We start from the raw sequence: 27,599 nt of genomic DNA on the forward strand, positions 1-27,599 counted from the left end.
CTTCATAAGAGCTTTCATTTTTCACTTACTTATCTAAAGTGTCATCGAGCTCCCTAAGTGTTTTAAAAAGAAATAAAGCCCTCATGGAGGAGGCCAGAGCCAGAAAGCAAGAGATTATGAAAGTACCTGGGGCCTTAAAAAGTCCCATTTAAATGTCTATAAAAGATAAATTTAAGACCATCCCAGTAACTTTCTCCTTGACTGGGTAGAGTAGTCTGAGGACCAAAACTCCTTGCCTGTTTGCTCCTAGAAATGGAGCTGTTCTGTGAGAATGATCCTTCTTGGGGGTCATGTGTGTTCATCTCTCCCCTTCTCTCTTGTTGCAGTGGATATTGATGTTGAGGATTATTACCCGGCGTTCCTGGACATGGTGCGCAATCTCCTGGATGGGAACATGGACTCGTCGCAGTACGAGGACTCCCTGCGCGAAATGTTCACCATTCATGCCTACATCGCCTTTACCATGGACAAGCTGATTCAGAGCATTGTTCGACAGGTAAGTGCCAGCAAACCCTGGAGGGTGGATGGACCAGGGTAGAGAAAGGTGGCAGGTCTTCTCCTGAAATGAGAGCCCTGGTCCAGACTTAAGGGGGAGTATTGTATGCCTGAGTGTGGGATTTCAGCTTTCAGCAAGTGAAATGTGGATGTTTTTAAACCCTGCTCTAGGGCTGATATAAAGAGAGGTAATAAAGGATAAAGGATACGTTTTGATGTATTTAAATTATTGGGAATATCCTCTCTGTTCATGTAGAGTTCTGTCTTTGTTCTCCAGCAGCTTTAGGATGTAAGTATTCATCTTCAGAGTGTTTCCTGAGCTAATCTTGCTTTAACTTTGAAAAAGAATTAAATGGCATTTGAATAATTCATTTCACCAGTTTTGTAAGGACAATGGATGCCTTTTCTAAAAAGCTGTGTGTCTTTTATCTGGTTGTTTGAGAAGCTAATTTTAGTTGTTAAACGCTAGCCATTTTATTGGGCAGGTAGGAAGAATGTGTGACCAAGGGATTTTCTATTTTATAGCAGAAAGAACAAAAATACGTGCAAGAGGCTGGAAGTAGAATTGCATGAAAGGTATTTCCTCTTTCACAAGGATAGAATTGCTTTTCAAACATTCTTTATTTCAATCCATAGACAAACTGAATTAAAAAAACAGTCAAGAGACTTGATTTTAAACTTGTGCAAAATGAGAATTTGATTTAAAATCTTCCATGCCTCTCAAACAGAAGCGAACCCTTACTGTGGACAGGTTATGCTAACTTAACCTTACTTAAGGTTATGCTCTAAACCTTTCTACCTTACTGCTGATCAGAATGTTACCTGCCTATATAGCTTTGTACAGATTGCTGTACTTTGCTACCTGCTGTCTTTTGAAAGATGCCAGCTATGTAAAAGATACTGTGGCTATGTAAAAATCCAGAGATCATTTGCGGCTGAAGAAGCTACTTGCCTTAAATCGATGCTTTTCTCTTCCCCCCCACCCCCAAGGCTAAAACACATGGTTATGTGTTTGCTTCTTTCTAGTCTGTGCAGATGGGCATGTCCTCTGCGGTCCTCTGACTGAGGCTTGTTCTGGGTGAGAAGTGAGGTTGCCCAGTTCTGCTACTGTGTATTGGTATTCAGGAGATAAAAAGAATGCCTTCTTTCTTATTAGTTGTAGTTTATATTTACAAAACCTAAAATGCTGGCAAATGAAGATAGAGACTCAGCTTTACTTGCTGTTTTCTTTAATGTCAGAGTCTATTGATAGCAGTTACAAAAACGTATTTTTGGAGACTTCCTCACTCTTCAGGTGACTGCCTTGCTCAGGGTTTTGACACGCCATCCAGGTTTTGCATGTCTCCTAAACAAGGTTTCCTAAGCGCCTTAGGCGAGGAGAAGTATCTTCTGCAAGACGAGAGGCATTAAGCACAAAGGCAATTTGTTTTTTTTCCCCCGAGTTTTAACACCATCCTCACGAAAGCCTTCTCTGTGTTCTTCCTTCTCGCAGCTCCAGCATATAGTGAGTGACGAGATCTGCGTGCAGGTAACAGATCTCTACCTGTCAGAGAATAACAATGGAGCAACTGGAGGCCTTCTCACTTCTCAGTCTTCTCGTACTGTTCTGGAGGCCACATACCAGCGCAAAGCTGAGCAGCTCATGTCAGAGGAGAACTGCTTCAAGGTAAAGCCATGGCTGCAAACCTTTGTACAAAAGCAGCAAGCAGTGAGGTTTGGGGAAAGCCTTGTAAGAAGGAGAGACACCAGCCCTTTAAAAAAGGAGCTTTATTTAGCCACCCAAGAGCCCTGAGACCTCTGAGACCTTTTGTGGCTCTGAAACTTAATAGGAGAATTTTGGTGGCAGGTCCCAAGCTTTTGGCACATAGTAGCATCTTTTCAGTGATGTACTGAACCCACTTACTGCTGGTCTAACTACGGTCTGGGGCAGAACTTACTTGAGTCCAAACGGGCAGAGTGGAGCTGCGCACGGGAATGTTAATGTTTCTGTAAGGACCCCTTAGAAATGAGGTTTTGAGGAGAGATGAAGCCAGGGAGAAATATATTTCGTGGAACAGCAACGAATATCCCTTGTGCTTTACAAAGTCTTAGGGCTGTGTCACGTTGATTGATTTGCTCTCACAGATTTTAATCTTTCAGATAAAACCTTCCCATTTCTCTGATGTCTCAACCTTTGTAGACTGTGGAGAGATCTGCTAATAGTGACTGGGCATTAAATCATTGCTGACTACATACATTGCTAAATAAACCTGGTGCACTGTTCTAATCAAATCCATACTTCCTCTGCCTAAGATGCAGGAAGTGGTCAGGCCCTTTTTGAGCTAGTAAAATACTTTGGATAAAAGCCTTCATGTATAATCTCTCTTCCCTTGCCCTCAAACTTATCTCGGGGGCTCAGGAGGGACCGCTATCCCTCAAAAATAAAAAAAAATAAAAAAACAAAAAAGAAAGAAAGAAAAAGCTTTTCGGAAAGCTTTAAAACTTCTCTTCCTCAAAGATTGTGCAATTTGGTTAGCATTTTCCCTTCCCTTTGCCGTCAGTAATGTGGGAGGCACAGATTTTTGCCTTAAAACTATGCGATTTGCTTCATTCTCCCTTTGCCCTAGTGAGAAGTGGAGGGTTTTTTCAGTTTGAAACCTCTTACTAAAGCCCCTTCTGCCTTTTGCTTTTTAGCTGATGTTCATTCAGAGCAGAGGTCAAGTTCAGTTAACCATTGAACTGCTGGACACAGAAGAGGAGAACTCTGATGACCCAGTAGAAGCAGAGGTAAGAGCAGCTTGTGCAGAGAGTTGACTGATTGTCAAGGGTGCACTGGACAAGGATGTCCAGTTGACTGTTGTTGTGGTCCGGAGTCTGTTAGCACAGGAAAAAAGAAACTTCAGCAACACAACACACAGCTTTCAGTGATGTGAGTAGCCAAATCCTTCTTGTTTTTTCCTATGTTAGAAAGCCCCCAAAACTGCATAGTGATACGTTGTACTTGCCTTTGTGGGAACAAAATGCATGGAGTCATCAAAGGTGACCTTGTGTTCATCATATAACTTCCATCTTGGCCTCCTTAAGCATCATTCATTGTTTGGTGGGAAAGTGGTGGCTAACGTGTGTTGTGTCGTCACTTGCAGCGCTGGTCAGACTACGTGGAGCGGTACGTGAACTCCGATTCTACCTCCCCTGAGCTCCGGGAGCACCTGGCCCAGAAACCGGTCTTCCTGCCAAGGTGAGTGGCAGGCTGTGCCGTGACACTGCCTGATGGACTGTATTTGGCCATAGAGGGCAGAGCAATGGTGCTCTATCGCAGTGTTGGGTGTTCAGTCTTGCCTGTATTTTGATGCCACTATAGAAGCCGTTACCCTGGCAGTGTGGCATAGTAGTACCGTGCTGCTGTTTATCCTAAAAGCCTGTGGGTCCACCCCAGGCTCCTGCTCTCCAGTGACTGAGAGATGGCATGGTCCACAGGTGGCAGAGAGGGTGAGGGCTGTTGACTCGCCAGATTGTTTTCTGGCAGTCCTGCCTTGGCTTACAGTAACCCTCTATCTAAAAGCAGTGGGTGCCAAGGCAGGGAGCAGGGAGCTGGTTGTACAATAGCTGTCATTTCAGAAAGAGCTAACCCAGTGGGCTGACTTGTCGTAGGGGTCTGAGCCTGGATGACTTTAATCGGTGGCAGTTGTGCTCCAAGTTGTATGTCAGGTTCGCGAAGGGTCAGCACAGATCCACCAGCTACATCCAGCCTAGTACTAGAGGGCGAGCACTAATCCCAAGAGGGGTTCTCTGGTTTGCAGGAATCTGAGGCGGATCCGTAAGTGTCAGCGTGGTCGGGAGCAGCAGGAGAAGGAAGGGAAGGAGGGAAACAGTAAGAAGTCCATGGAGAACGTGGAGAGCTTGGACAAGCTGGAGTGTAAATTCAAACTGAACTCCTATAAGATGGTGTACGTGATCAAATCGGAGGATTACATGTACAGGAGGACCGCTCTGCTGCGAGCTCAGCAGGTAGGAGTGAGTGAAAGGACTGGGGTGGGCAGCTGGTGTTTTCTGGGACCTCTTGCTCAAAGGTCAGGTGGGAAGAGTCAGATAAAATGTCTTGGGGATCCCATTTGGTAACATTCAGTGATCTTTATGTTGCCAGGAGGATGATGTGCTGTTTTTGTCCTCCCAAGACACTAAAGATCTTCTGAATGTTGTTAAGGTGTAATCCTTTGTACTTCTTCATCTAACTCGTCATCCTCCCATCCCTCCTCCCTTTTCTCCAGAGAGTTTTACTATGGTAGGACAGTGGTTTCAACTGTTAGCTCTCAGTTTTCTTCCAAGAGGCACTTCCTGTGGGTGGTTTGCCCCTGTTTTAGGGAAAGCCTGTCTTTTGTGTGTTCTCGTGGTGACTTGTGAGAGTGCCTGTCCTTCCAGGGCTTCTCCAAAGAGGAATCATTCAGAGTGCAGAGCACCAAACGCTTTCGAACCCAGCGAATCCCTCTGGGTACCATCCCCTCAGCGTCTCCTGTCCCCAGTCACTGAGAGCGGGAGTCCTCAGGTCGCTCCCGCACGGCAGAGCGCTGCAAACCTACGGCAGCTGCTCTAGAAACACTGGTTTTGTGGCAAAGACGGGTGCAGCGAGGTCACGGCTACAGAGGTGTCACCGTGGGTGTTTTCCCAGGGCTAGGAAGTCCTGGGTGCAAGGGAACAGTCTGTCTCGTCTCCTGCACAGCAGTCAGTGCAGGTGATGCCTGATATAAATTGGAATTCAGCTTCTGCTTAACCCTTTATGAAGTTACTCAAATTTGCTTTTGGTCCAAGCTGTTGTGGTACTCTGTGCCAAAAGTAACTGCAGGGGTAAAGAAAGGAGGGTGTGAATGTGTGTGGGATAGGCTGGGAGGGAGAGAGGGGAGCGGGGAGGAAGTGTGAACTCTCCAGCTGTTCTTGAGCTGTACAGGTTGGGGAGTTGCTTTTATTCACGGTGATAACAGCCAGAGGAGCTGAATTTGCAATGACTCAGTCGAAGAAAATTGATTTGGTGTTCTGAGTGCTTTGACACTTGGTTACTTTTCTCATCACATTGGAATATTTCTGTCTGATAGAGAAGAATAGTAGGTTGTAACAGTAAAATCCAATTCTAGTATGGTTATTTAAACTTGAGGATTTAAATACTTGACTGTAATTTTATTATAATCTACTTGAAACAAACTGTCAAACAGAATGCCTTTGTGTGCAAAAAGAAGGTGAAACCTGCCAGTTCCAGGCAAAAGTTACTGGCTTGAGCAACTGGAACCAAAGGTAACCAAGAGGCTCCGTCAGCAATAGTCCCTCCTATAGCTGCAGAGATTGTTTTCAGTTTATTGAATTATTTGCTTTTCTCAGTGAAATCCTGACCACTGAGAAAATTTACTAGGAGATGAAGGAGCAGGAGGGGTGTTCATTGCTTCCTGTCCAGTAAATCATCCTTCAGCATCTCCCGTTTTATTCATTTATTTAAATTTACAAAACAACTACTTGCCATCTGTTTCTTGTTGATGAGACACAAATAATGGTTTTACTCAATCCATTTAAAAGTAATTTTGTTAAACTTCTTATATCCACATCAGATGTTTAGTTAAATAGCAGTTCTTTGAAATGCCAGTTTTGAGGATTGTGATTGCATTCCATCTATCCAATTCAATTGGCACAAACTGCAAGGAGAAGTTATCTCATAAGCAAGATACAATTTGCCACTGTTTATCACAAAGAATCTGAATATAGGTCAAACTATTGAACTTTTAAGTACCTAGAATGCGGCATAACCTCTTCATTAGTGAAGTGTACTGAAAGGGCTGCAAAAGCTGCATTTAACTACAAATTGATTGGATTTAATGGTTAGCAGCCAATGAGAAGACATCATTCTTTGGGAGAAGAATAAAACAAAGCATAAAATAAATAAGTTAGTTTTGATCTTGAGGTTTAATTATATTTACTGTTTTAAATTATGATGGTAATCGTGAGTTTCCGGCCATGGTTTTAAACCATCTGTCCCAGATTCTGCATTCTTTAAACAGATGCTCTTAGTCAAGAACGCACACAGGTTTTTCTCTCTTGACACTTGTGTTAAGCCAGTGGTTCTCAAACCGTTCAGATCTGGCCCTGTTCTTAATTTTCCGTAGCAGTCGGGTCCCCCCGCACGTATAACACGTGGTAAGCCTGCCCGAAACCTCCCGGCCGATCTCGCTGCGCAGCGTGCTGCACACGTGCAGGGCCGTGTCTCAGGCGGGCAGCTCCGCTCGTGGGCTCGCTCTGGGGACGCGCATCGCTGTCTGGGGGGCGCGGGGGGCTCGGCAGCAGGGCGAGCGCGCTGTGGTCGTCCTCCAGCTGCCCTGGCCCAGGGCCTTTGCAGAGCTGCCCGCTCTTGCTCCCTGCAAATCCCCTGTCCCATTCCCGCACGCCTCTGCGTTCCCAAATCCCTGCCCGCCGTATTAAATGAAGAGCATAAGGTTATTGCAGGGGTAGTTCATGAAGTCAAGCCCTGAAGGAGGAGTTTGAAAAGCTCCTGCTGTTAGTGCCTGCATGCAGCTCTGTGATGGCACGTGTGCCGATCCCTTCTCTTCATCAGATCTGAAGCACTTGCATAGTGGGGTACAATGAAATACAAAAAAAGGGGGGGGTGGGAAGCACTGTGACATAATTGGCAGTCGTTAGCACAATCTTTTGGTATTTCTGAGTTTGTTTTGTCATTGTAATTTCCTTAGAGCCAGGCTTGGTAGAAGGGAGACCTGAGGGGGCTTTAGCAGGATTTTTCCTCTGTTGTTAGCGAGGGCCAGCGTCTCCCTGACAAATTCCCTCCAGCCACTTGTGTTGACTCAGAAACTGGTTTGCTTGCTGAGCTTTGAATTCTGTTGCAAATCAGTGGTCGAAGCCTTCTTTTTTAATACCCCTTCCTATTTCTGCAGTCCCACGAAAGAGTGAGCAAGCGGCTGCACCAGCGGTTCCAGGCCTGGGTGGACAAATGGACCAAGGAGCACGTGACCCGCGAGATGGCAGCCGAGACGAGCAAGTGGCTAATGGGCGAAGGCTTGGAGGGCTTGGTGCCCTGCACCACCACCTGTGACACAGAGACCCTGCACTTTGTGAGCATTAACAAGTACCGCGTCAAATATGGCACAATATTCAAGACACCGTAAACGCCCTGGGCGAGGGAAGACCCCGGGATATGTGTGTGTGTGTGTGCGCATCAAGGAAATGAGGAAGATGCCTTTCTCCCCTCACTGTGTATCTCCGTAACATGGCCACTTGACTAGGGGGTGGCTGGTACAACCTGACACCAGCGGGATTCTCCGTAGGAACGAGGATCTCCGCCGACGCGTGCTGGGACTGCTGGCCGCCGGCCTTTCGACTTCAGCACGCGCCGCGGAGGGAAGGACCCTTCTCCAAACTGAGCGATCCCAGAGGAACACAACTAGCTCGTACACACCAGCAGTGTTGAGGCTTAACTCCCCGGAGGCCTGAGCATCGAGGGAAGAGGACCGGAGGCTCGCCGCGACCTGAGCAGATGGGTGCGTTTCCAAGCTTGCTTGGGCGCGTGTCACCAACCCCAGAGGTGCCTGTCACAGCTGGCGTCTCCTCCGCTGCGGCGCTGCGAGCTCGCGAGGAGCTCGCGCGGGGCCCCAGGCGCTCCCGCAGCCCGACGCCACCCCACGGAGCTGACCTCGGTTCCTCGCTTCCCTCTCCGCCCTCCCATGCTGGACTCAACCAGTGCAGATTGGTCTGTCCTTTCTAGTGCCAGTGGAACTGTTTTTTGTACCTGCTTGTTTACTAGTCTCTCCTAGTGCCATGCACCAGCTTTTCACACACATGTCCGTACACACACACCACAGAAAAAACACAATTTTAACATGTTCCCCTCCTTTTTTGTAAATAAATGTACAAATTGTCAATTTTTTTTGTTTTTTATTAAAGGAAGTATGCTTGATGTGCTAGCATAACTGTACTAGCTTCTTGTGTACCATAGTACCAGGTGGCTTGAGAATTAGTACCTACAGACAGACCTACGAAGACATTTATTACACTTTTTACCAAAGGGAGTTATCATTGTAGTGCTTTTGTGTGGAAACTTTTCTCTCCTTTTTTTGTAAATAAAAATGATGTCTTTGTTCTTACTGGAGGAAGACACTCGCTCACCCACAGCCCTGTTCCTGGTCTGAGAGGCACCATGCAGCATGCAGTTTTTGGGGTGGGGAAGAGGGGGCACCATTTGATTATTGGCTTCACAATCTGAGAGGAAAAAGCAGAGGCAGTGTGTGTGTTTTGTGGTTGACACAACCGAGTTATAAGCAGTCTGTTAAGATATATAAATATATATTATATAATTTTTAATTTTTTTAATTTTTGTTTCCTGGTGGGTAATTTTTATCCACCTAGTCTTCCAGCTCCAAGGACCTTCGCTTTTGGGAAGTGTTGCTGAGCTACTTAGCTGGGGTTGATTGTGCTTATGTATTTTTCCCTCTCAGTATTGGAGAAAACATCTTAAGTACCAAACCAGTATTTGATAGAGCTGCTCTGTGTGTGTGTTTGTGCGTGGTGCGTGCGTGTGTGCAAGAGAAGGGCGAGGGGGCGGGGTGGGTTTTGGTGCATTTCACTAGTGAAATCCACATATGGGATATATATTTTTTTAAGTATAGAAGTTTAGCGCTGGCAGATATTTAAACACAGGGAAGATTCTGATTTTAAAAAGAAGTCGGCATGGACTTCGTAAGCCACGACAGACACAACTGCACTGTCTCTCCTCCTCAAAGGAGGCAGCTTTCCTTGCACAAACCAATGCTGCCAGGCCTAAGCGCCCAAACTGCTTCCGCTGTCCCAGGCGGGGAGCCGTGAGCTGAGCTGCGCCGTCGCTCCCCTCGGGCCCAGGGCTTTCGAAGAGGGCGAGTTGTCTCCCCGCGGGGCTCGGTTCCCCTCCTTCCCGCAGGCAGGGAGCTGGAGCAGCGTGTGCGGAGGACGGAGAGGGGAGAGGCTCGGGCGAAGGTCCGGGGGGGGCCCGTCCCTCGCGGACCTTCCCACGGCCCGGGAGAGCGGAGGCGAAGCGCATGGCCCGGAGGGGCCGCTACTCATTGGCAGCCAATGTGCAGAAGGCAGATCTAGCCGTGGAGATGAACGGGAGCCTCCTATGGAGAGAGGGCAAGAGAGGGAAGAGCCCATCGGGGAATATTCAGAGTTTGCCAGCAATAAGTTACCTGTCTCGTTTCTCCTCCTTTTGCTGTAAGCGGACAGGAAGGGGGTCTCGTGTGTCCTCTTCCGTGGCAAAGGCTTTATGTGCACTCCCCTGCTCCTCTCCCTCCCTCCCTCCCCCGCCGGTCTTGATCCCCCCGTTTTTCCTGTGTATGCTCAAGGTGATCTGGAAGCGGAAGTCTGGGTGATTTAGACTTTTAACCAGCTTGGAAGTAACAGCTGCTGCTGCTGCTTTGTGGGTGTCTTGTCCCGAGTCTGTGCCTGCATGTCCTCTGAGCGGAGGGGGGCTAACGCGGACTCCTGTTCTCTGCGGTGCCCAGGAAAAACCAGCCAATAAACCACACGGAGACCTCCCCCTTTCGCAGCAGGGTTTCCACAAGCGGCTTTCCTCCCTCCCCGTGTCTGACATCTGAGCTCCAAGCTCTGATCCCAGCCTGTACAATAGCAAAGATTTTTTCTTTTTATTTGAACTTGCTTTTTGTATTCTGTAATGTGATCCTTGGCCCACTATCCATGTGATTTCTATACAAATGTTGTAAACTTGACTGTAGTGCAGTATTTCCATTAAAATATCAGGGCTAATCATTGTGCACAGGTTTTTCTTCCTTCCTGATCATACACAATGAAATCTGGGGGTGCTGCCGAGGGAGAAGGGTGCAGGGAGGAAGAGAGGCGGGCGCAGAGTCGCTGAGACCAGGAGACGATATGGCCCTTGGGAGCGCTGGCTTAGTGCTTGCCTGGCTATAAACACCTCTGCTTGGGTATTGCCTCTGGTTTCCTATTAATTTACTAAGACACACAGTGTTTTGTGCTGGCTGGAGGCAATAATTAGCTGCTTATTTGTCTCCGGGAGCTGGGAGGGAGGGGAGGCCGCGGATGCCTGCGGAACAAGCAGCGTCATTTTCGGAAACGCGCTTCCAGCCCCGTTCAAGCTGCCAGAGAGAAGAGGGAGGCAAAGCGAGCGCACGGCTGGATCCCGGGAGCGCCCTGTCCCGGGGAGCGCTGCAGCACCTCGGGGCCCCGCGCGGGCTCCCCACGGAGCCGCATTTCGGCCGGGCACGGGGCGCCCTGCGCGGCGCGGCTTCTCCCGGAGGGCCGGTCCCGATCGCGGCCGGGCCTGCGAGGCCGAGGGGCGGCGGCGGCCGCTTCGCCTCAACGCAGCGCGGCCCTCGCCGCCCCGGCGCGGGTTCGGCGGCTTCGTGTCGACGACGAGGCATCACCAGAGACGACGCCGGGGCCGAGGCCGCGCCTCGCAGGCTTCTGCGCTGCCCGCGGCCCCACCCGAGGGCCCCGCGGCTGCCGCGGCCCGGGGCCGCCGCGCACGACCGGCCCCGGCTGCAGACGACGCCCGCGGCCCCGCCGGCCGACCTGCCCCTCGCGCGCATGCGCGGCACCCGCCGGGCGGCACTCCGGCACGTCCCGTTGGCGCATGCGCGCAGCGCCGCGGGGGCCGCAGCGTCACCGCCGGGAACCGCCCCGCCGCCATGGCCGCCGCCGCCGGCCTGAAGCACCGGCGCACCGCGCTGGAGCGCGTCGAGAAGTTCCTCTCCGAGACCTACTTCACCGACTGCAACCTGCGGGGCAGGTGGGCGCCGCGGCGGCGGCGGCGGGGCGGGAGCGGCGGCGGCGGGGTCTGTCGGCCGCCCCGGGGTGGGCGGGCGGGCGTCGCTGGGAGACGCCCTGAGGGGCGGTGCCGCCGCGGGGGGGGCGGGTGTTGCTAGGAGACGCCCTGAGGGGCGGTGCCGCCGCGGGGCGGGCGGGCGTTGCTAGGAGACGCCCTGAGGGGCGGTGCCGCCGCGGGGCGGGCGGGCGTTGCTAGGAGACGCCCTGAAGGGCGGTGCAGCCGCGGGGGGGGCGGGTGTTGCTAGGAGACGGCCTGAAGGGCGGTGCAGCCGGGGGGCGGGCGGTGCAGCCGGGGGGCGGGCGGGCGGTGCTAGGAGACGCCCGGAGGGGTGGTGCAGCCCCGCTGTGTTGCTAGGAGACGCCCGGAGGGGTGGTGCAGCCCTGGGGCGTTGCTAGGAGACGCCCGGAGGGGACGGACTGGGCTCGGCCCGCGGGCGCGGCGCGGCTCCCTGCCTTGTCCTTCGTTTAATGCCGGGAGCGCCGGGGAGGGCTGCCGGCGGCTCCCCGCAGCGCTGCTCTCGCTGCCCTTCACAGGCTCTTCGGGGACCGCTGCCCGGCGGCGTCCGTCTCCTGCTTCCAGACGCCGCGGCGGGTGCCCTACGCTGAGGCCGTCGGGCAGGAGTTCAGGCCAGCGAAAGTTGGAGACAGCTTCGGGCCCACGTGAGTACCGGCTCGGCGGCCCACCGCGCGCGGGGCAGGTGTCCCCTCCGCATTGCCTGTGCACGCGGCCCTCGCACGCTCTCGGGTCGAGCAAATGGGATGGCATTTGCAAGACATTGCATGTCTTAGGTAGAAACTGGTTGCCCAGGAAAACTAGTTCAGCCTGTGTCAGATGTGAGCGTGTTCAGAGGTGAGGACTGGTCCGGGTTGGGGCTGGTGAGAGCAAGGGGTTGAGTCACGTTTTAGTGGGGTTTTCCCAGAACTCCGTGCTGGAAGCCGAGGGCGGCTGTCCATCGTTCGACGGGACACCCTCACCGAGCTTCGTGGGGTGGCAGGAGGTGCTGTCTCTGCTCGCGACGGCAGGATAGGGCTGGGTGAGGATTTGCGAAGAGCCCAGTTTGTTGGTCGTCCCTGCTGAGGGCTCACGTTAGCGGCGTCGTAGTCGTTATTCTGTTATTTAGTGCTGCGTGGGATTTGCAAGCTTTGTCAGGGCTGGGGTATGTTTGGGGCCTTCTCTGGCGGTGGTCGGAGGCCTGGTTTTATTGTCTGTACCTCTCAGGTCTGAGAAGAGCCAGTTTGGGGTTGGTACCACGGGGTTCGCAGGCTATCAGCCTGCCTGGTCCCAGGGATAATTCCAGTCTTGGCACCCTGATTTTGTCATCTTCCGTACTGCTATATGGCATTCCCACCCTGCAGGCTATGGCCTGTCTGGGGGTGTAGATTACAGCAGGTCTGTTTGGACACGTAGCGTCATTGCAACTGAATCATCATGGAATTGCCTGTGTGGTCCCCAGCGTGCTTTTGTCGTGGAGGTGCCAATGACTGGTTTCTGGTCTCCTTTGGGTCTCAGCAGAGGGGTGAACTTGCTGCATGCTCTCTTCCAGGTGGGAGACCTGCTGGTTTAAGGTGGAGCTGAGCATCCCCCAGGCATGGGCAGGGCAGGAGGTGCACTTCATCTGGGAGAGCGACGGCGAAGGCATGGTGTGGCGAGATGGGCAGCCTGTCCAGGTAAGGAGGCGTGGGTGAGGTGTGTGCCAGTTGTGCCAGGCACTCCGCTACCTGCAAAGCCGTTTCTGTAGCACTGCATCTTCTTGCCTTTCTCTAGTGGGGCAGTAGAAACCCCTTTCCATTTGTGACGCACTCTTCAGAGTAATACCTGTATGTGTTGGGGGAAGTAATGTAACAAGTGAACTTAACAGGAGAGAATCAAGAACAATTGGAGGTCTAGACTGTGATCATGAAGAAAAACATAAGAAGGATACTTACTTGTAAGGTTGTTAAGCCTCAAGAAGTAGTCCCTGAAACAATAGGAGAACTGTCTTCAAATACATGAAAAGCTGATGTGCAGAGGTGGGCAGTGCTTGCAAAGAGGCTGGTATGCAGCATGGGAGGGAGGGTTACACTAGGCGCTTGCATGCTGTGCTGGTGATCAGGCAGGACAGGGTGCAGGCCCTCCAAAGGTCTGCTGAGTATTTCCAAAGAACCTGGGAATTCAGCCCAGAAAAGCAAGCAAGGTGGTGGGTTTGAGTCTGTTTCCTAGAGGCTGGCACCTCCAAAGGAGTTAAAATTCAGGTCTGCAAACCAGTAACAGCTAAATATCTTTTGCTTAGGCATTAGCAAATCTGTCTTGCAGGGCCCATAGGCAAGCACTGGGCCTGAGATGTAAATCTCCACCACTGTCAAGAGCAGTGGGACAGACTCCTGTTGGAACTACAACAGGTCAGATCAAGTCCTGCTTTGGGGCAGTGGAACAGCCCAGGTGACCCTTTGCAGTCCCTTCCTGCTTTCTTCTCTGTGGTGGTGTCCCCAGGCCTGAAATATCCTCAGGGTTTGCGTCACTGCTGGGTAGTAGCCGTTTCTGTGCCAGCTGTTGTTGGGGGAAGCTTTGACCAAAGGGGATCAGACCCCTTCCATCCAGCAGGGCTTTGCGGTGACTTGTCCTGCCCACCTAGCAGCTGTCAAGCCCAGTGTCAACAAACTGTGGAGCTTTGTGTTTAAATGTGCTATCTTCCCCACTTAGGGTTTGACTAAGGAAGGCGAGAAGACCAGCTACATCCTGACCAGCAGCCTGAAGGAGACGGAGCCCCACAGGTGGGTGGTTGTCTGGCTGGAGCCCCCTGTCAGGGGGGAGCTTGGAGTCATTCGAAGCCAAGAGGCTGGGGTGAGATATCCATGGAGATATCCATGCCTGCCCAGAGCTGTGTGCAGCCAGTGCCACCTTCTGACCATCCAGCTCTGGCAAAGGCAGTCAGCTGGGCCATGACCAGGTTATCATTGGAGTAACCTCTCTCCAAGGTAGTTCCCCACAGTGAAGGTGGTGTCTTTTGTCACCTAGAGAGACAAGCTTACCTGCTGTTGGGGTGTTAGTCTGATGCTGTGCCTTTGGCGTGCCTGTTCTTAGCTGCCAGGGCAGTGCTGGGGTGCTCTGGGCTCTGGGAAGGATGCAGTGTTCAGTGGGTCTGTCAGGACTTCAGGTCAGGCTGATCCTGATGTGGGGAGAGGAATGGACTTTTGCAGCCGATTGCTTATGATCTGCTCCCTGACGGTTTTCTTTTGATCTTGACAGCCTGACGCTGTACGTGGAGCTGGCCTGCAATGGTCTCTTTGGGGCTGGTAAGGGCAGCATGATTGCCCCTCCGGACCCTGACAGGAGGTTCACCCTGGGCAAGGCTGAGCTGGCCATCTTCAACAGGGATGTCTACGAACTGCTGGTGGATCTGGAGATACTGCTGGACATGGCCCAGGTCTGTGTGCTCATTCTCTTCCCTTCTCTCACCATTCACCCCTCCTTCTGCAACACCTTCATTTCATCTCTTTCTTTCACTGTTCCCAGAGCTATCTGCCCCCACCATGAGGCCCTGGAGGAACAGGCATTTGCTAGTGCTGCCTTAGCACAATTGACATTTGTCTAGAGTGGGAGAAAACTGAGCAGAGAGAAGCTGTGAGAGGTCATTTCATCCACTACTTGCTCCAAGGCAGGATCTGTTTGACCAGAGCCATCTGTGATGGGTGTTTGTCTAACTTGTCTTTAAAAGACAAATGTGCAAAGACAGGAGGTTGTGTCTGTGAGGCAGGGGGTATGGTGCTTGCCTGGCACCAGTAGCAAAGGCAGATGCCAGAAGCAGGTAGCAGGTTCTCCCTGGGGCAGGTGGCTCCCATATTGGTACGGAGAGCTGCTCTGAGCTGAGGGATGTGCTGAGCTCAGGGTCAAGCTATTCTCACTCCTGACCCCAGCTCCTCGGGGAGGAAAACCAGAGGAGTTTTCAGGTGCTGTACACTGCCAACCAGATGGTCAACTTGTGTGATGTTACGGACCCGTCCACCTTCCCCGCTGCCCGTCGCTTGGCTGCGGCGATCTTCAGCCAGAAGAACGGCGAGAGCCAGCACACCATCCATGCCATGGGTCACTGCCACATTGACTCCGGTGAGAGCAGCACGGCGCTCCCCCTCTGTTGACCAGCAGGCCGGTGTGTGCTGCCCAAGGGAGAGCAGCTGCTCTCGGCCTCCAGGCACCAGGGCACCGAGCCCCGAGGGAAGGGAAGGGGACTGCTGTGCTGCCGTGCGGAGGGTCTGCCCAGTGCATCAAGGCAGGGGAACGTGTGTCTGGCTAGCTGTGCCCTTTGGAGCCCTGATGGGGCTAGTGGTGAGGGGTGGGTTATAGCCCACTCTCTCCCACCTATTGGATCTCAGCCCTCAATTTCCAGTCCCTGGAGAGGGTTTCAGTCTCAAAGGCAGCAGGACAAGCAAGAGTGGGGGTCCTGGACTGTATTGTTATCAGGCACTTCAGTCAAAAGACAGCACTTCACTCTAGCATTTCTCTGGCTGATCCTTGAAAGGCAGCACAGCCTCATTGCCAGAGGAGTCTGGCTCTGCCTCACTCAGGTAGCTTGTGGCAAGTAACAGCCATCGCAGGGCCACGTGTCTCTCCCCGCAGCCTGGCTGTGGCCGTATGAGGAGACCATCCGGAAGTGTGCTCGGAGCTGGGTCACAGTTGTCCGGCTGATGGAGTGTAATCCAGAGCTCACCTTTGTCTGCTCCCAGGTGAGTGACCTCCTTCCTGCCAGGGGTGTACTGGGGGGATGGGATCCCTGTACCGACAGCTCGGGGTGACCAGGTTCACAAGCAGGATTTGACTTGCAGGACTCCTGGCTTTGGGGCCATTGGGTGAGCCAGACTTTTGCCTGAGGGACACAACAAAGACCCTGGAAGCCAAGACTGCTGCATGTGCAGCTCTCCCCTTGCCCGAGAGAGTCAACAGCACTCCAAGGAGTTCTCTGAGGGATGAGGGTTGTCTTGAGGCTCTCAGCTGGGCAGCTCTGAGAGTCAGGAAGGTTGTGTTTGCTCTGAACAACATGGTGACTTGTTGCCAAGCTCTCTGAGGAGTTCTCCCTCTGCTTGTAGCATATTGCTTCTTCAGCATGACTCAAAATGAGAGGTGGCGGGTGACCAGGAGCATCCCGTGCAGTTGCAGAGAGCAGGGACTTCTATATGGAGTGGTGGAGTGGGAGCTGAGACTGATTTCTGTGCTCTGGCAGGCGCAGCAGTTTGAGTGGGTGCGATGCTGGTACCCTGGGCTCTACGCACAAATTCAGGACTACGTCGCAAAGGGACGGTTCATTCCTGTCGGAGGCACCTGGGTAGAAATGGTGAGAATCACGGTGACCCTGGCTCAACACACCTTTCCTGGGCTGCCTCTGTCTGGGCCAAGTTCTGTAACTAGTACTGGCCAGAGCAGAGACTTATCTGCACCTGTCTGTTTGGTGGTGCTCTCAGGAGCCAGAAAGCAGCAACTGCCTGCAGCATCCAGCCTAGCAAAAATACCCACCCCCTCACCCCCCAGATCGTCTCATTGCCTGAGAAAGGACCTTTGGTCTAAACCGACTGAGCTCTGCTCCTCCCGTTGCCAGGAGCCTTCCTCAGCCTGTCAGAGCTGCACATGACTGCACTGTGAGCTGGAAACTGGTCTAGGGACTCATTTACCTCCTAGGCAGGCAGAGAAAGAATTGTCACAGATCCTCACACCACCCAGAATCCCCCAAGGCTGCTGTCCAGACTCTGCTTCGCCCTGTCTTGGGTTGGGTCTCCCTTGTGCAGTGCTGAGCTCTGTCCTGTTAGATGCTTCCCGTGCTCTGCCAGGGCAGGATGATAAGGAACGGGATGCTTGCAGGACCTCCCCTTCCTCTGTGCCCCACTTGACACGCCCTGGAGACAAGGACACTGACTCCCTCTGCTTTTCCCCTAGGATGGGAACCTGCCCAGCGGGGAGTCCATGGTGCGGCAGTTCCTCCAGGGTCAGCGGTTCTTCCAGCAGCAGTTCGGCCGGATCTGCTCAGAGGTACCTGCTCCTTTTCCCCATGCCTCCCTTGCGTGTGCTCTCCCTCTGTCCCTCCCTGCGGGTAAGGGTTTCTCTGTAGTTTGCCTTCCAGGTCTGATGTTTGGGTGCCTCACATAGGTCTGCTCTTGCCAGCTAAAGCCCTGATGAGGGAATACACCATCCCCCATGCAGAGCTTGGATCAAGCCACTTAGCGCAGGCCTAGGCCTTGGTTGTATTGCCTCTTGGTCCCTGACAGGTCCTGAGAGTTGCTGTTTGTTTAGCACCCCCAGGGTCCCCTTTGCGGCAGGGTCTCAGAGCCTGAATGCCAGGCTACCCCCCTCCGTGCTTAGGCTGTGGTGTATGGCCAGAGTGTGACTCCTGTGTTTCTCTTCCTCTGCTGCTCCCAGTTCTGGCTGCCGGACACATTTGGGTACTCGGCCCAGCTGCCCCAGCTGATGCGTGGCTGTGGGATCAGACGGTTCCTCACCCAGAAGCTCTGCTGGAACCTGGTGAACACCTTCCCGGTGAGCTGTGCTTCCCCTCTTCCCAGGGGATGGACATGTGGTTGCTGGAGTCTGTCTGCAAGGCTGGACCAATGTTCCGCAGGTTAAGCCAGTCCTTTAGCTCAGCCGACATAGGCTCTTTTTCCAGAAGCTCAAAGATGTGGGCAGCTTGTGGTGGTGGCAATGTCCTGTCAGGCCATAGGGTGAGGAAAGACCTGGTTAGAGATCCCTACCAGGCCCCTGGCCTACAAATACTTGCTGCCTCCATTTCTCTTGTTCTCCCCACACCCCCCCAGATGGGAAGTTGTGATCTGTGTGCAGGGCTGGCAGACAGCAAACCCAGCCTTTCTGCTGCTCTCCCCTGCCCTGGTAGCACTCCCCATCCTTGTGCAACCTTGGGTGGTGCAAAGAGGAGCAGTGGTCAGCCTGTGGGACTCGTGCACGTAGACGTCCTATGGAGGGGAAGCGAAGACCCAGGGATTCGTATCCTCAGGGGCGCTGAGGTGCCTGACCCCTGTGCACTTCCCTGGGGACATGGGCGCTGGGCTTCGTGTTTTTGACAGGGCTTGCAAGGGAGTGTGGGCTTGATGTGGTTGAGATGGGCCCTCCATGCACATGCTTGTGTGTGGGAGCTGAGTTTGGGAGCTTTGAAGCCAAGGACAAAGGGTGAATTGAGCACTGTAGGTACAGGCGTCACCAGAGATTTCCTTTTGGGAACTCTCGGGAATAATGGCTTGTGCTTTAGCTGTTTGGTACTGTGTGATAGGGAGAGGCTGTACTAGACACCGCGCTTTCCTTTGGCTCCCCTCCAGCATCACACCTTTTTCTGGGAAGGCATTGATGGCTCCCGAGTCCTGGCCCATTTCCCCCCTGGTGACTCTTATGGGATGCACGGGCGAGTGGAGGAGGTGAGTGAGGTTGCCAAACCTGCACGCTAAGTGTGGTGCCAGCCCCTTGGGGCCCGATCTGAGGCTCCTAGGAGAGGGCGCTGCCTGAGAAAGGAGTGGGAAAGCCAGCAGCATTGCTGGCAGCTGATTGCCTACCTCTGGGATGTGTTTGTGCCTGATCCCTGCAGCTTGGGGTGGGAAAATGGGGCAGGGCTGGGCTTTGCACCCCAAAGACTGACCTGGCATTGTTGTGTGGGTCTGTGGAAGCTGGGGCTGGGCGCCTGAGGAATGCATCTGCCCAAAACCCCCTCTAGATGTTGAAAACGGTGAAGAACAACAAGGATAAAGGACGTGTGAACCACAGCGCTGTCCTCTTTGGCTTTGGAGACGGAGGAGGGGGCCCCACGCAGAAGATGCTTGACAGGATGAAGAGAATGAGTGACACAGACGGGCTGCCAAGGTGAGAAGGCAGCTCCCTTCCTCCCTCCTTGTGCCAGCACAGAGCACTTGTTTCAAGCTGGGCCTGGCCTTCAGCAGCACCGAAGGAAAGAGTGTGCAAAGGAGGGCAGGGAGCAAGTGAGGCGAGCGCAGCGCTAAGAAGGATTAGCAGGGAGATGAGGTCTCTCTGACTGACTGCTCGTGAGCCCTCAGCGGAGCCATGGGGTGGGTGGCCAGCACAACAGCGGTGTCCTGCCTGGGGTACGGCCCTTTCCCCATGGCACGCAGTGAGAGCAGGTGGGAGTGAGAGGAACGCAATGTGTGTGGAGGGAAAGGGTAAAGGCAGTATGTTGGTGAGGAGCAACCATGGTCCTAAGTTGGGAGTGTATGTGATACAAAGATGAGAAATAGCAGATGGAGACCTCTTTCTACTGATGTAGCTTTGAAGGCAGCTCTGTTTGGAGCAGTAGGTTGGCCTGGACACTTCCAGAGGCCCTTCCAACCTAAACTTTTTGAATTGTGTGCATGGGCTCTGGCACAGAGTTGGTACCATTGCAGCCTCCAAAGGCTCCCATTGCTTCTAACAAAGCAACTGTGTTCAGGAGCTCTGGATTAGGCAAAGGTCTGTTGGGCCTGATTTGGTCAAAACTGCTCTGGCCCTGGACTAGCTGCTGCCCCTCAGCTGGCATATCCCATACCAGTCCTCTGGCCTTGCTTCTCTCCTGCCTGCAGTTTGTAGTTAGGGGGATTTCTGAGCTGAAAGTTGCACCTAGACCTTTGTATTTAACCACCAGCACTGGACATATGCTCCATGGGTTTGTCTTTTGGGTTTGTCTGTTTTGGGCATGTGGCAGGGTGGGCGGATTGGGATTTCTGAGGCTGTTAACCTTTCTGGTTGGGATCCACTGATAGCTGTGTCGTGGGCTTCTCTCCCAGCTCATCACTGTCTGTGTGTCTCTTCCATAGGGTTCAGATCTCCACTCCTGACCGACTCTTCTCTGCACTGGAGAAGGAGTCATCGCGGCTGTGCACCTGGGTGGGAGAGCTCTTCCTGGAGCTGCACAACGGCACATACACCACCCAGGCCCAGGTGAGTGTGCGCGCTGGGACAGGGGGACAGCAGTCTCCCTCACTGCTATGGAAGGTGGCCATTTTCAGTTCTCTTTGCTACTGCTCAGGTGGCATCAGGGTTTGGGCAATGCCCTTTAGGTCTTGACAGTGGGAGCCACTCTTAGTCTTTAATAAGACTTTCTGCAAGGGGTGAGAAGAAAGCTGGGCACAGCATTGACCCCTTGGTCAATAGCTGCCACATCCTTCACTTTGGCAGGGACCTGATCGCTGCAGAGATGGGATGAAGAGACAGGAAAAAAAAAAGAGGAGGATGGTGGGGACAGAGACAGGAGAAGTTGGGCCTGGGGTTTAAGCCATATCCTCTGCTGGCAGTTGCAGGGCTGAAAGCCAGCTTGGGCTATGGGGAAAAAAAAAAAAAAAAAATACTCACTGGTAATTTGAAACTCATGACACCTATGACTAACCAACCTTCCTGCACTGGAGCTGGGTTTTTGCTGCTGGGGTGAATGATCGATTCCCAGCTACCAATTTCCTAAGCACCTTCCTTGTCTCCATGCTTTGGTCCCAGATAAAGAAGGGGAATCGGGAGTGCGAGCGCATACTCCATGATGTCGAAGTTCTCAGCACTCTGGCTCTGGCACGGGGAGGCAAGTTTCAGTATCCTGCCAGCGAGCTGCAGCGGCTCTGGAGGTGAGCACGTAAGGGAGGGCTGCCAGCACTGGGGAGGATATGGTGAGAGCTGTGCCCAGGGATTATAAAAGTACAGCAGCATGTGACAGCTGGGGACTTCACAGGGGCACAGGCACAGGTGAGCTGGCTGTTGTTGCATTCCCACTCCCCATCCCCTGCAGATGCTTGTCCCTGCCTGAGCCTGGTTAGAAATCCCTGCTGTCAGCACACTGAAGCTGGCCTGGACCAGCTGGACAGAACCAGTGCAGGCAGTTACCTGGCAGCTCGATGAAGTGACAGTGGGAGATGGCCTCTTATTTCTCAGCTCTGTTCAGCTGTAGCCAGAACGGTGTCTGACCACAAGCTGGGTTCTTTTAAGTCCCTCTAGATGTGAGTGGAAAGGGGGAGCATAGTTATGATTTAGGGACCTTTGTAGAGCCAGGACTGCACTGCTGCATGTACGTGACCTCTTCTATAAACAGTGTCTCAGGGCTTTGCTTGATTCTCCCACTGGAAGACAGCGCCAAACCCTGAACTCCTCTGATGGCTGGAAACTTAGTTTGCAACCTAAGCTTGTTCCTAGCCAGTTTTGACTTGTCTGAACTTGTGCTACAACATATTTAGTAGCCCTAAGCAGGGGGGAAAAAAAAAAGTAGGTCTTTCTTATGCCCCAGGTTTGTGGCTTACTAGATGGCAATTAGCAGGCCCTAAAATAAAGGGATTTAAAGAGTGCTATGGAGGGAAAAAAAAAACAAAAAAACCCCCACTTTTCTCTCATTTATTTGCGAACAGGGCATGGGAAACAATTAAGTGTATTCATCTTGCAAACAGGGCTTGGTAAGCTAGAATAAATCTGTTGTTCTCCACTGCTTCCTCACATGGCTTCTCCTCTTTGTTTTAGGTTGTTACTCCTCAACCAGTTCCATGATGTGTTGCCAGGCAGCTGTATCCAGCTCGTGGTTGAAGATGCCCTCCGATACTACACAGGTAGGCAGGGAGTTTGGCTAGGAGGGGGCTTATCCATTTGAGCACACAGGGTCCTGGATAACGCTTCCTGCCTTGAGGGGCTGCAGAGGTTTCATCCCTGCAGCTGGAATGCCAGGCACTACGGATCACACAGCTGCAGGATGGCATGTGTGGGCAGGTGTCAGCAGTAGTGTTAACCAAAGCATTAGCAGGGGAGTTGATAAATTAAATAATGTCCTGTAGTAGTTACATCGCTGCTTGCTCTTTGCTCTTCTGCATGCCAGGATAGACCTTAGCAAAGGCAGGAGCTGCTCACAGGCAGTTACAATGGCTCACTTTATTGTAGCTTAACAATTTTCAGTTGAGCTGCAGTAGCTCATTGTAATCTTGTAATAACAAGGTAAATAAATAATTAAAGTTTACAATTATATGTAGTAGATAATAATTAATATTAGCAATAATAAATAATTTTAGCTTGGAAGTAGCAAAAAGTGTGTGCATACTGCACGGAACCGCCAGAAACTATCTCAGACATGCGAAACAGCCTGGCCGGGTCCAACCCAGGCCTTTTTTTTGCCCAGAGATCCGCAGGGCTGGAGCTCAGCTCCAGGAAGAAGCTGTACAGGCCTTATGTGGGGAACTGCTGCAGCCCAAGTCAGAGAGCGCTGAGAGCACCCTCGTGTTGAACACTTTGCCCTGGGACCGGACTGAAGTTATCTCCAGGACTGGGCCAACTGGAGCAGAGACTTTAGGTATGCCTAACTTGGGGTTACTTCTGTATCAGAAGACAGAGACAGATAGCAGTATGTTCTGCCTTCCCTGGCCGTGGAGAGGATTCAGTGCTTTGGCAAATTGCTCTTTGAGGCTGATTCCACTTTATTTGTCCCTGAACTACGGCTGTAGATGTGTAGGATGTGAAAGGAGGTGGGAGGTCTGATTTGAGAGCAGGAGGGCAGCATAGTGTGAGACAGGGATGTATCGGGGAAGATGGTGGAACAGCTCCTCTTTCCTTTCCAGCTCTGGTGACAGCCCCCAGCATGGGCTACGCTATAGCCAGGGAGCCCTTGCTGCTCCCTCAGCCTGTGTCGGTGGTGAAACAGGTAAGCACAACTGCAGTTTCATTGGGTTGATGTACTCCACATCAAACACTTTGTTGGGGGCGGGGATGCCTAGGGAAGCTGGCACACAGCCAGCATGCTCGATTTGCAAAAGGGGCGGTTCAGATCCAGTCCAGCTCCTGCAGGTTTGGATCTATGAAATCTCTTTCTGCGGTCTCCACTCAGGAGGATGGCTCCATTACCATGGAGAACGGGGTGATTGCCGTCTGCCTGGACACGATGGGACGCCTGACCTCGCTTCGGCTGGCATGCTCCGAGAGGTACATCTCTCACCCAGTTCCTGGAACCAAGGCTCCCCAAAGGTGCTGGGGGCTGAACCAGAACGTCCTCCACTCTACTTCCATCCTTCTTTCCTCAACTCAGTTCTTGGTGAGCTGCTTGTGAAGCCAGTTCTTGTTAAGCTGCTGTTCCTGTGTTCCACTTTGTTCCAGAGAGTCAATCCTCGATGGATGCTGTGCCAACCAGTTTGCTCTCTTTGATGACATTCCCCTGTACTGGGATGCATGGGATGTGATGGATTATCACCTGGAAACCAGGTAGAGGAGCAGCACATGCAGTGCTCAGATCTTGACTTACCTTTGAGGTTCTTGCTTCCCTCTCTGTCAGGCCAAGCTGTAAGAAAACCTTACGACTACTCCTGCACTTCACAGGAGGCTCTATGCAGTCACTGTGGGGGAATCAATGCCTGCTGTCTATGGGGCTGAATCAGGATTTGGGAATCCCAGAGCTACCAGGCTTGTAGACCAGCTCTGCCTTTACCCTCTTTCTCTAGGAAACCAGTCACAACTCTGCTAAAGCCTCTGGAAATCACCTGGGCTGGAGGGCTGCGGGGAAGCGCAAGCTTCTCTCTGCGGATTGGGGAAAGGAGTACCTTAACCCAGGAGATCATCCTGGATGCCACGTGCCCATACATCCGATTCCTGACCCAGGTTTGGCTTGTCACTGTGTGATACAGACCTCTGTGCTACGCAGGAAGGGCCTTGGGGAACCAAACCTTGCTTGTGAATTACATCTCCCTCCCGATTCCTCCCTTGGAGCCCACTGCCTGTCCTCCTCCATGTCAGGGAAAGGCAGCCCAAGGATGGGGGCCTGCAGCTGGTGTATGATCCAGGAAAGGAGCCAGGCTCCTTGGCTAGTGGTGGAGTGGCTGTACCCTCCTGGCCCTGAGATAAGAGAGCAGAGAGACCCATCAGTGCAGCTAGCTGGGCGTGGACTTGAGTGCTGTTGTATTGTACCTGGTCCAGCCTGGGTGGGAGCTGGTGCAGTGCACAGGGGAAGGACAGGAGTGCAACCTCTGCCTGTCAGCCCTCTGCGATGATGCTGTTCTGCTGCTGCATTTAGGTTGAGTGGAAGGAGGCTCACAAGTTTCTGAAGGTGGAGTTCCCTGTGCAAGTCCGGAGCACAAACGCTACCTATGAGATCCAGTTTGGGCACCTGCAGCGGCCGACTCACTGGAACACATCGTGGGACTGGGCCCGATTCGAGGTGAGAAGGAAGGTGGTCTGGGCCCAGGGACAGGCTCGTCCTCCTGTCCCCAGCCCTTAGGGCACACAGCAAGGCAGCTCTTTTCCTTCCAACGATGGGACAGCCAACCTTTGCCCAGTGGAGCTGCTTTTGTTCTCAGGCAGATGCCTGGTGTCTTCACACAGTATCTTTATGTGCAAGTTCTTGCCTTGATACCTCCTGCAGGTGTGGGCTCACAAGTGGCTGGATCTCTCCGAGCATGGCTTCGGCGTGGCATTGCTGAACGACAGCAAATACGGTGCCTCGGCCCACAGGAACATCCTCAGCCTCTCGCTGTGAGTACGTCTGGGGTGAGGGTGGCGCTGCAGCTGTTGCTTTGGCCTCTGAAGTGTCTCTTTGAAGTCAAGGCAGTGCCTTGCCCTAAATGATCACAGTTAATAAGGAAATACTCTAGTATTAGTCAAGCTGGCTGGTTGTCTCTTAAGAACTTCTGGCTAACTTAATTAAAATTGATTAAGATAATATAGAGCAGCTCAGATCATTCAGGAAAGGAGAGATCAGATCCATGTTTGAACCACATAATTTCTCTATTGCTGGGCAAAATACACCCCAGGAAGGAAGACATAAGGAGAAGGAAGGAGTGGCAATGTTACAGATGCACACAAAGCTAAGAGAAACACCACGTATTCCAGTTTGAGTCCATCAGCTACAACTTTCATAGGAGACCACCCTTCGCAGGTCACTTAACATCTGGGACACCTAGTCCAGGGTCTGTTTCCTGCTGCCAGAAGCCAGAGGCACACTGGCAGTGAAGGCAGGGCCCAGTCTCAAGGTAGAAGAGGGAGACAGCTGACGTGTCACAGTGCTTGTCTGACACCAGACTGGGTGAGGGAGGGGTAATGGCAAGTTCAGGGGCTGCAGGACTAGAGGGTGCTGCAGAGACACCAATCTCACCCACCTCTCACCTTAGGCTGAGAGCACCCAAGTCCCCTGATGCCATGGCAGATATTGCACACCACCAGTTCACCTACGCTGTGATGCCTCACCAGGGTGAGTGTTGGGCTGAGCTGGACCCTGTCAGGAAACGCAGGGTGGAGGACACCCCAGCGACCCTCGGGGTGAGCACAGGGTGCAGCATCTCTGGGTATGCTTGTGTAGAGGTTGGGTGATTGTTCTCATGTTGCAGGTTCCTTCCAGGATGCTGGTGTGATCCAGTGTGCCTACAACTTGAATTTCCCTCTTCACGCGGTCCCAGCCAGCTCTGCCCAGTGCTCAGCCTGGAGTGCCTTTTCCGTGAGCTCACCTGCAGTCGTGCTGGAGACTGTCAAGCAGGTCAGTACCCAGGGCAGAAAGGGTGAGGTTGAGGTGGGGGTCTTTGACCAGACTCGTGAAAGATGGCGGTGCAGCTGGTCCTGTAGGTAGCAGCAGGAAAGCTCCAACACAGTGAAAACCAGCTTCCACATAGAGTTTTCCTCTGGCATTTGGGCTTAACTGTTGTCTCTTTCCCACATTGTAGCAAAAAGACTGCTGCTGTGGGTGCTCGGGGCTCAAAGGGAAGCTGTTGCCTCTTCTACCCATCTTCTAGCCCATGTAATTCAGGCAGGCATGGTCTGCTCTCCCCTGCACTGGGCAGCCCTCAAGCTCGGTTGAGTAGACATAATGATCCCTCGGGTTTGCACGTCCTGTTCCGTGAGGACAAGAGGGGGTCGGCGTGCCTCTCGCCAGCCTGGACAGGCCCTCACCAGCGGTCAGCGTAGCATCTGCCTCTGTATGTGGGCACTGCAGCCCCTGTCGCCACAGGCGTGTAGCACTGTGCACCAGGCAGGTCAGGAACGCACGCGCACACAGGCATAGCAGCTCAGCCACGGTCACAGGGGTCTGGCTAGATCCTGAGCTGTAGGATAGGATGCTCCTGTCTTTTTATGCGAAATTCCTTCTGCTCCATCCCTGAAGGCTGAGGACAGACCTGAAGCTGTGGTGGTTCGACTGTACGAGGCACATGGCAGCACAGTTGGGACCTGGCTCCAGACCTCCCTCCCAGTTAAAGAGGCGATGCTGTAAGTCTGCACTGGAGAGACGGGCAGGCAAGGGAAATCAGACACTTGAGCCTCACAAGCTGCTTCCTTCCCTAGCTGTGACCTCCTGGAACGGCCGGACGTGAAGAGCTGCCTGCCGCTGGAGCAGCGGGGCGTGAGGCTTTTCTTCATGCCATTCCAAGTGCTCTCTGTCCTCCTGGTCTTGAGGCAGTGATGCTGGTCACCCTTGCTGGTGATGTTGCAATCTGGACTAACACTGTGGGCTCAAATCGCAGCCTGAGGCTTCCCTGCCTTCCCTGCAGTTAAGGTGCTGGAGGTGCCACCTTCCCTCTCAGGCCTGAGCCCAGCCACCAGTGCCCTCTTGCTGTGGAGCAGGGAGGAACAATAAGAATAAGGCATTTTCACTTACCCCGGTTCAGTAATGATGTTTCCCCAAGAGCTGGGCAGAGGGGGCAGTGGGTGCAGAGAAGGGCAGTCTCCCCCCCTGCTCTTCCCTAGCACTGGCCAGCAGAGAGCAACAGTCGTCAACAGCTGGGAACAGCCACCTTCTGTGGGAACGAGCAGTAAAGTTGCCCCTTGCCTGAGGAGGAAAGCGCCGTGGTGCACAGCGTGCTTAGCCTGTTGGGGCGGGGGAGCCAGCTCTGACTAGTATCCAGGTACCTGTAGGGTCTTAGGCTGGTGTGCTGCCCTCAGCCAGCTGCAGCCTTGGGGGGGGTGGTAGGACCACCCAATCCACCCCCTCACAGCACAGCAGCCATCATGAGCACAAAACAGCCTCATCAGGCCCTGCTACACCAGCTCTGCTCTGCCCCTCTCCTTTGTGGACCGTAGGATTAGAGCCTCTGGTCTCCATGCCAAGACCTGCCTCAGGCCCAAGCAGCAACAAGCTGCAAAAGGCTAGCAAATACAGAAGTACACCAGACTCATTCGCCTTTTGCCTTCTGCCCCCATGAATTTCCTGCCTCTTGCACTGGCCTTAGAGACAAGACACAGATAAACAAGAGAATTATACAAACAGGAGCAAGCCTGTTTTCTTACCTTATTTCCAGATGCCCACAGTGATCCGCCTTGTCCCAGGGACTCTATTGCAGCTGCTGTTCACTTAGTGTCCTCTGCATCTGGCTCTCACTCATGGCATGGGCAACAGGGTGGTTTGGGGGGGGGGGGGGGGGGT

General features: G+C 52.9%; 2 protein-coding genes across 6 annotated transcripts in view; both read left to right on the forward strand.

Moving 5' to 3' along the window:
* SIN3A (SIN3 transcription regulator family member A) overlaps nucleotides 1–10,257 on the forward strand; it is a 42,347-nt gene extending 32,090 nt beyond the window's left edge. For 4 of the 5 annotated variants that reach the window (XM_064517583.1, XM_064517582.1, XM_026115672.2 and 1 more), the window contains exons 16-21: nucleotides 327–496; nucleotides 1,988–2,161; nucleotides 3,169–3,261; nucleotides 3,618–3,712; nucleotides 4,275–4,482; nucleotides 7,401–10,257. In XM_064517583.1, the coding sequence (XP_064373653.1) occupies nucleotides 327–496; nucleotides 1,988–2,161; nucleotides 3,169–3,261; nucleotides 3,618–3,712; nucleotides 4,275–4,482; nucleotides 7,401–7,631 (971 nt within the window). In that variant the 3' untranslated portion in view covers nucleotides 7,632–10,257. The remainder of the gene's footprint in view (nucleotides 1–326; nucleotides 497–1,987; nucleotides 2,162–3,168; nucleotides 3,262–3,617; nucleotides 3,713–4,274; nucleotides 4,483–7,400) is intronic. The other variant, XM_064517584.1, reaches the window with a different exon arrangement.
* Nucleotides 10,258–11,069: 812 nt separating this feature from the next.
* On the forward strand, nucleotides 11,070–27,445 carry MAN2C1 (mannosidase alpha class 2C member 1). Its single transcript, XM_064517588.1, has 26 exons — nucleotides 11,070–11,260; nucleotides 11,833–11,958; nucleotides 12,843–12,966; nucleotides 13,979–14,049; nucleotides 14,525–14,702; nucleotides 15,193–15,382; nucleotides 15,893–15,999; nucleotides 16,494–16,604; nucleotides 17,201–17,293; nucleotides 17,681–17,797; nucleotides 18,589–18,684; nucleotides 18,978–19,123; nucleotides 20,068–20,191; nucleotides 20,741–20,862; nucleotides 21,743–21,828; nucleotides 22,389–22,559; nucleotides 22,825–22,907; nucleotides 23,091–23,185; nucleotides 23,357–23,461; nucleotides 23,698–23,854; nucleotides 24,267–24,410; nucleotides 24,615–24,724; nucleotides 25,360–25,439; nucleotides 25,576–25,721; nucleotides 26,343–26,446; nucleotides 26,522–27,445. The coding sequence occupies exons 1-26, from the start codon at nucleotides 11,160–11,162 to the stop codon at nucleotides 26,637–26,639; spliced, it is 3,105 nt and encodes a 1,034-aa protein (XP_064373658.1). The 5' UTR covers nucleotides 11,070–11,159; the 3' UTR covers nucleotides 26,640–27,445.
* Nucleotides 27,446–27,599: the final 154 nt, after the last annotated feature.

This window comes from Dromaius novaehollandiae, chromosome 10 (assembly GCF_036370855.1).
Source record: "Dromaius novaehollandiae isolate bDroNov1 chromosome 10, bDroNov1.hap1, whole genome shotgun sequence".
Lineage (NCBI taxonomy): Eukaryota > Metazoa > Chordata > Aves > Casuariiformes > Dromaiidae > Dromaius > Dromaius novaehollandiae.

Coding starts and splice junctions, on each gene's coding strand:
- MAN2C1 (XM_064517588.1), top strand. CDS start 11,160: ATGGCCGCCGCCGCCGGCCTGAAGCACCGGCGCACCGCGCTGGAGCGC. Junction 17,294..17,680: donor TCGGCCGGATCTGCTCAGAG/GTACCTGCTCCT, acceptor TGCTGCTCCCAG/TTCTGGCTGCCGGACACATT. Junction 25,440..25,575: donor CGCTGTGATGCCTCACCAGG/GTGAGTGTTGGG, acceptor CTCATGTTGCAG/GTTCCTTCCAGGATGCTGGT.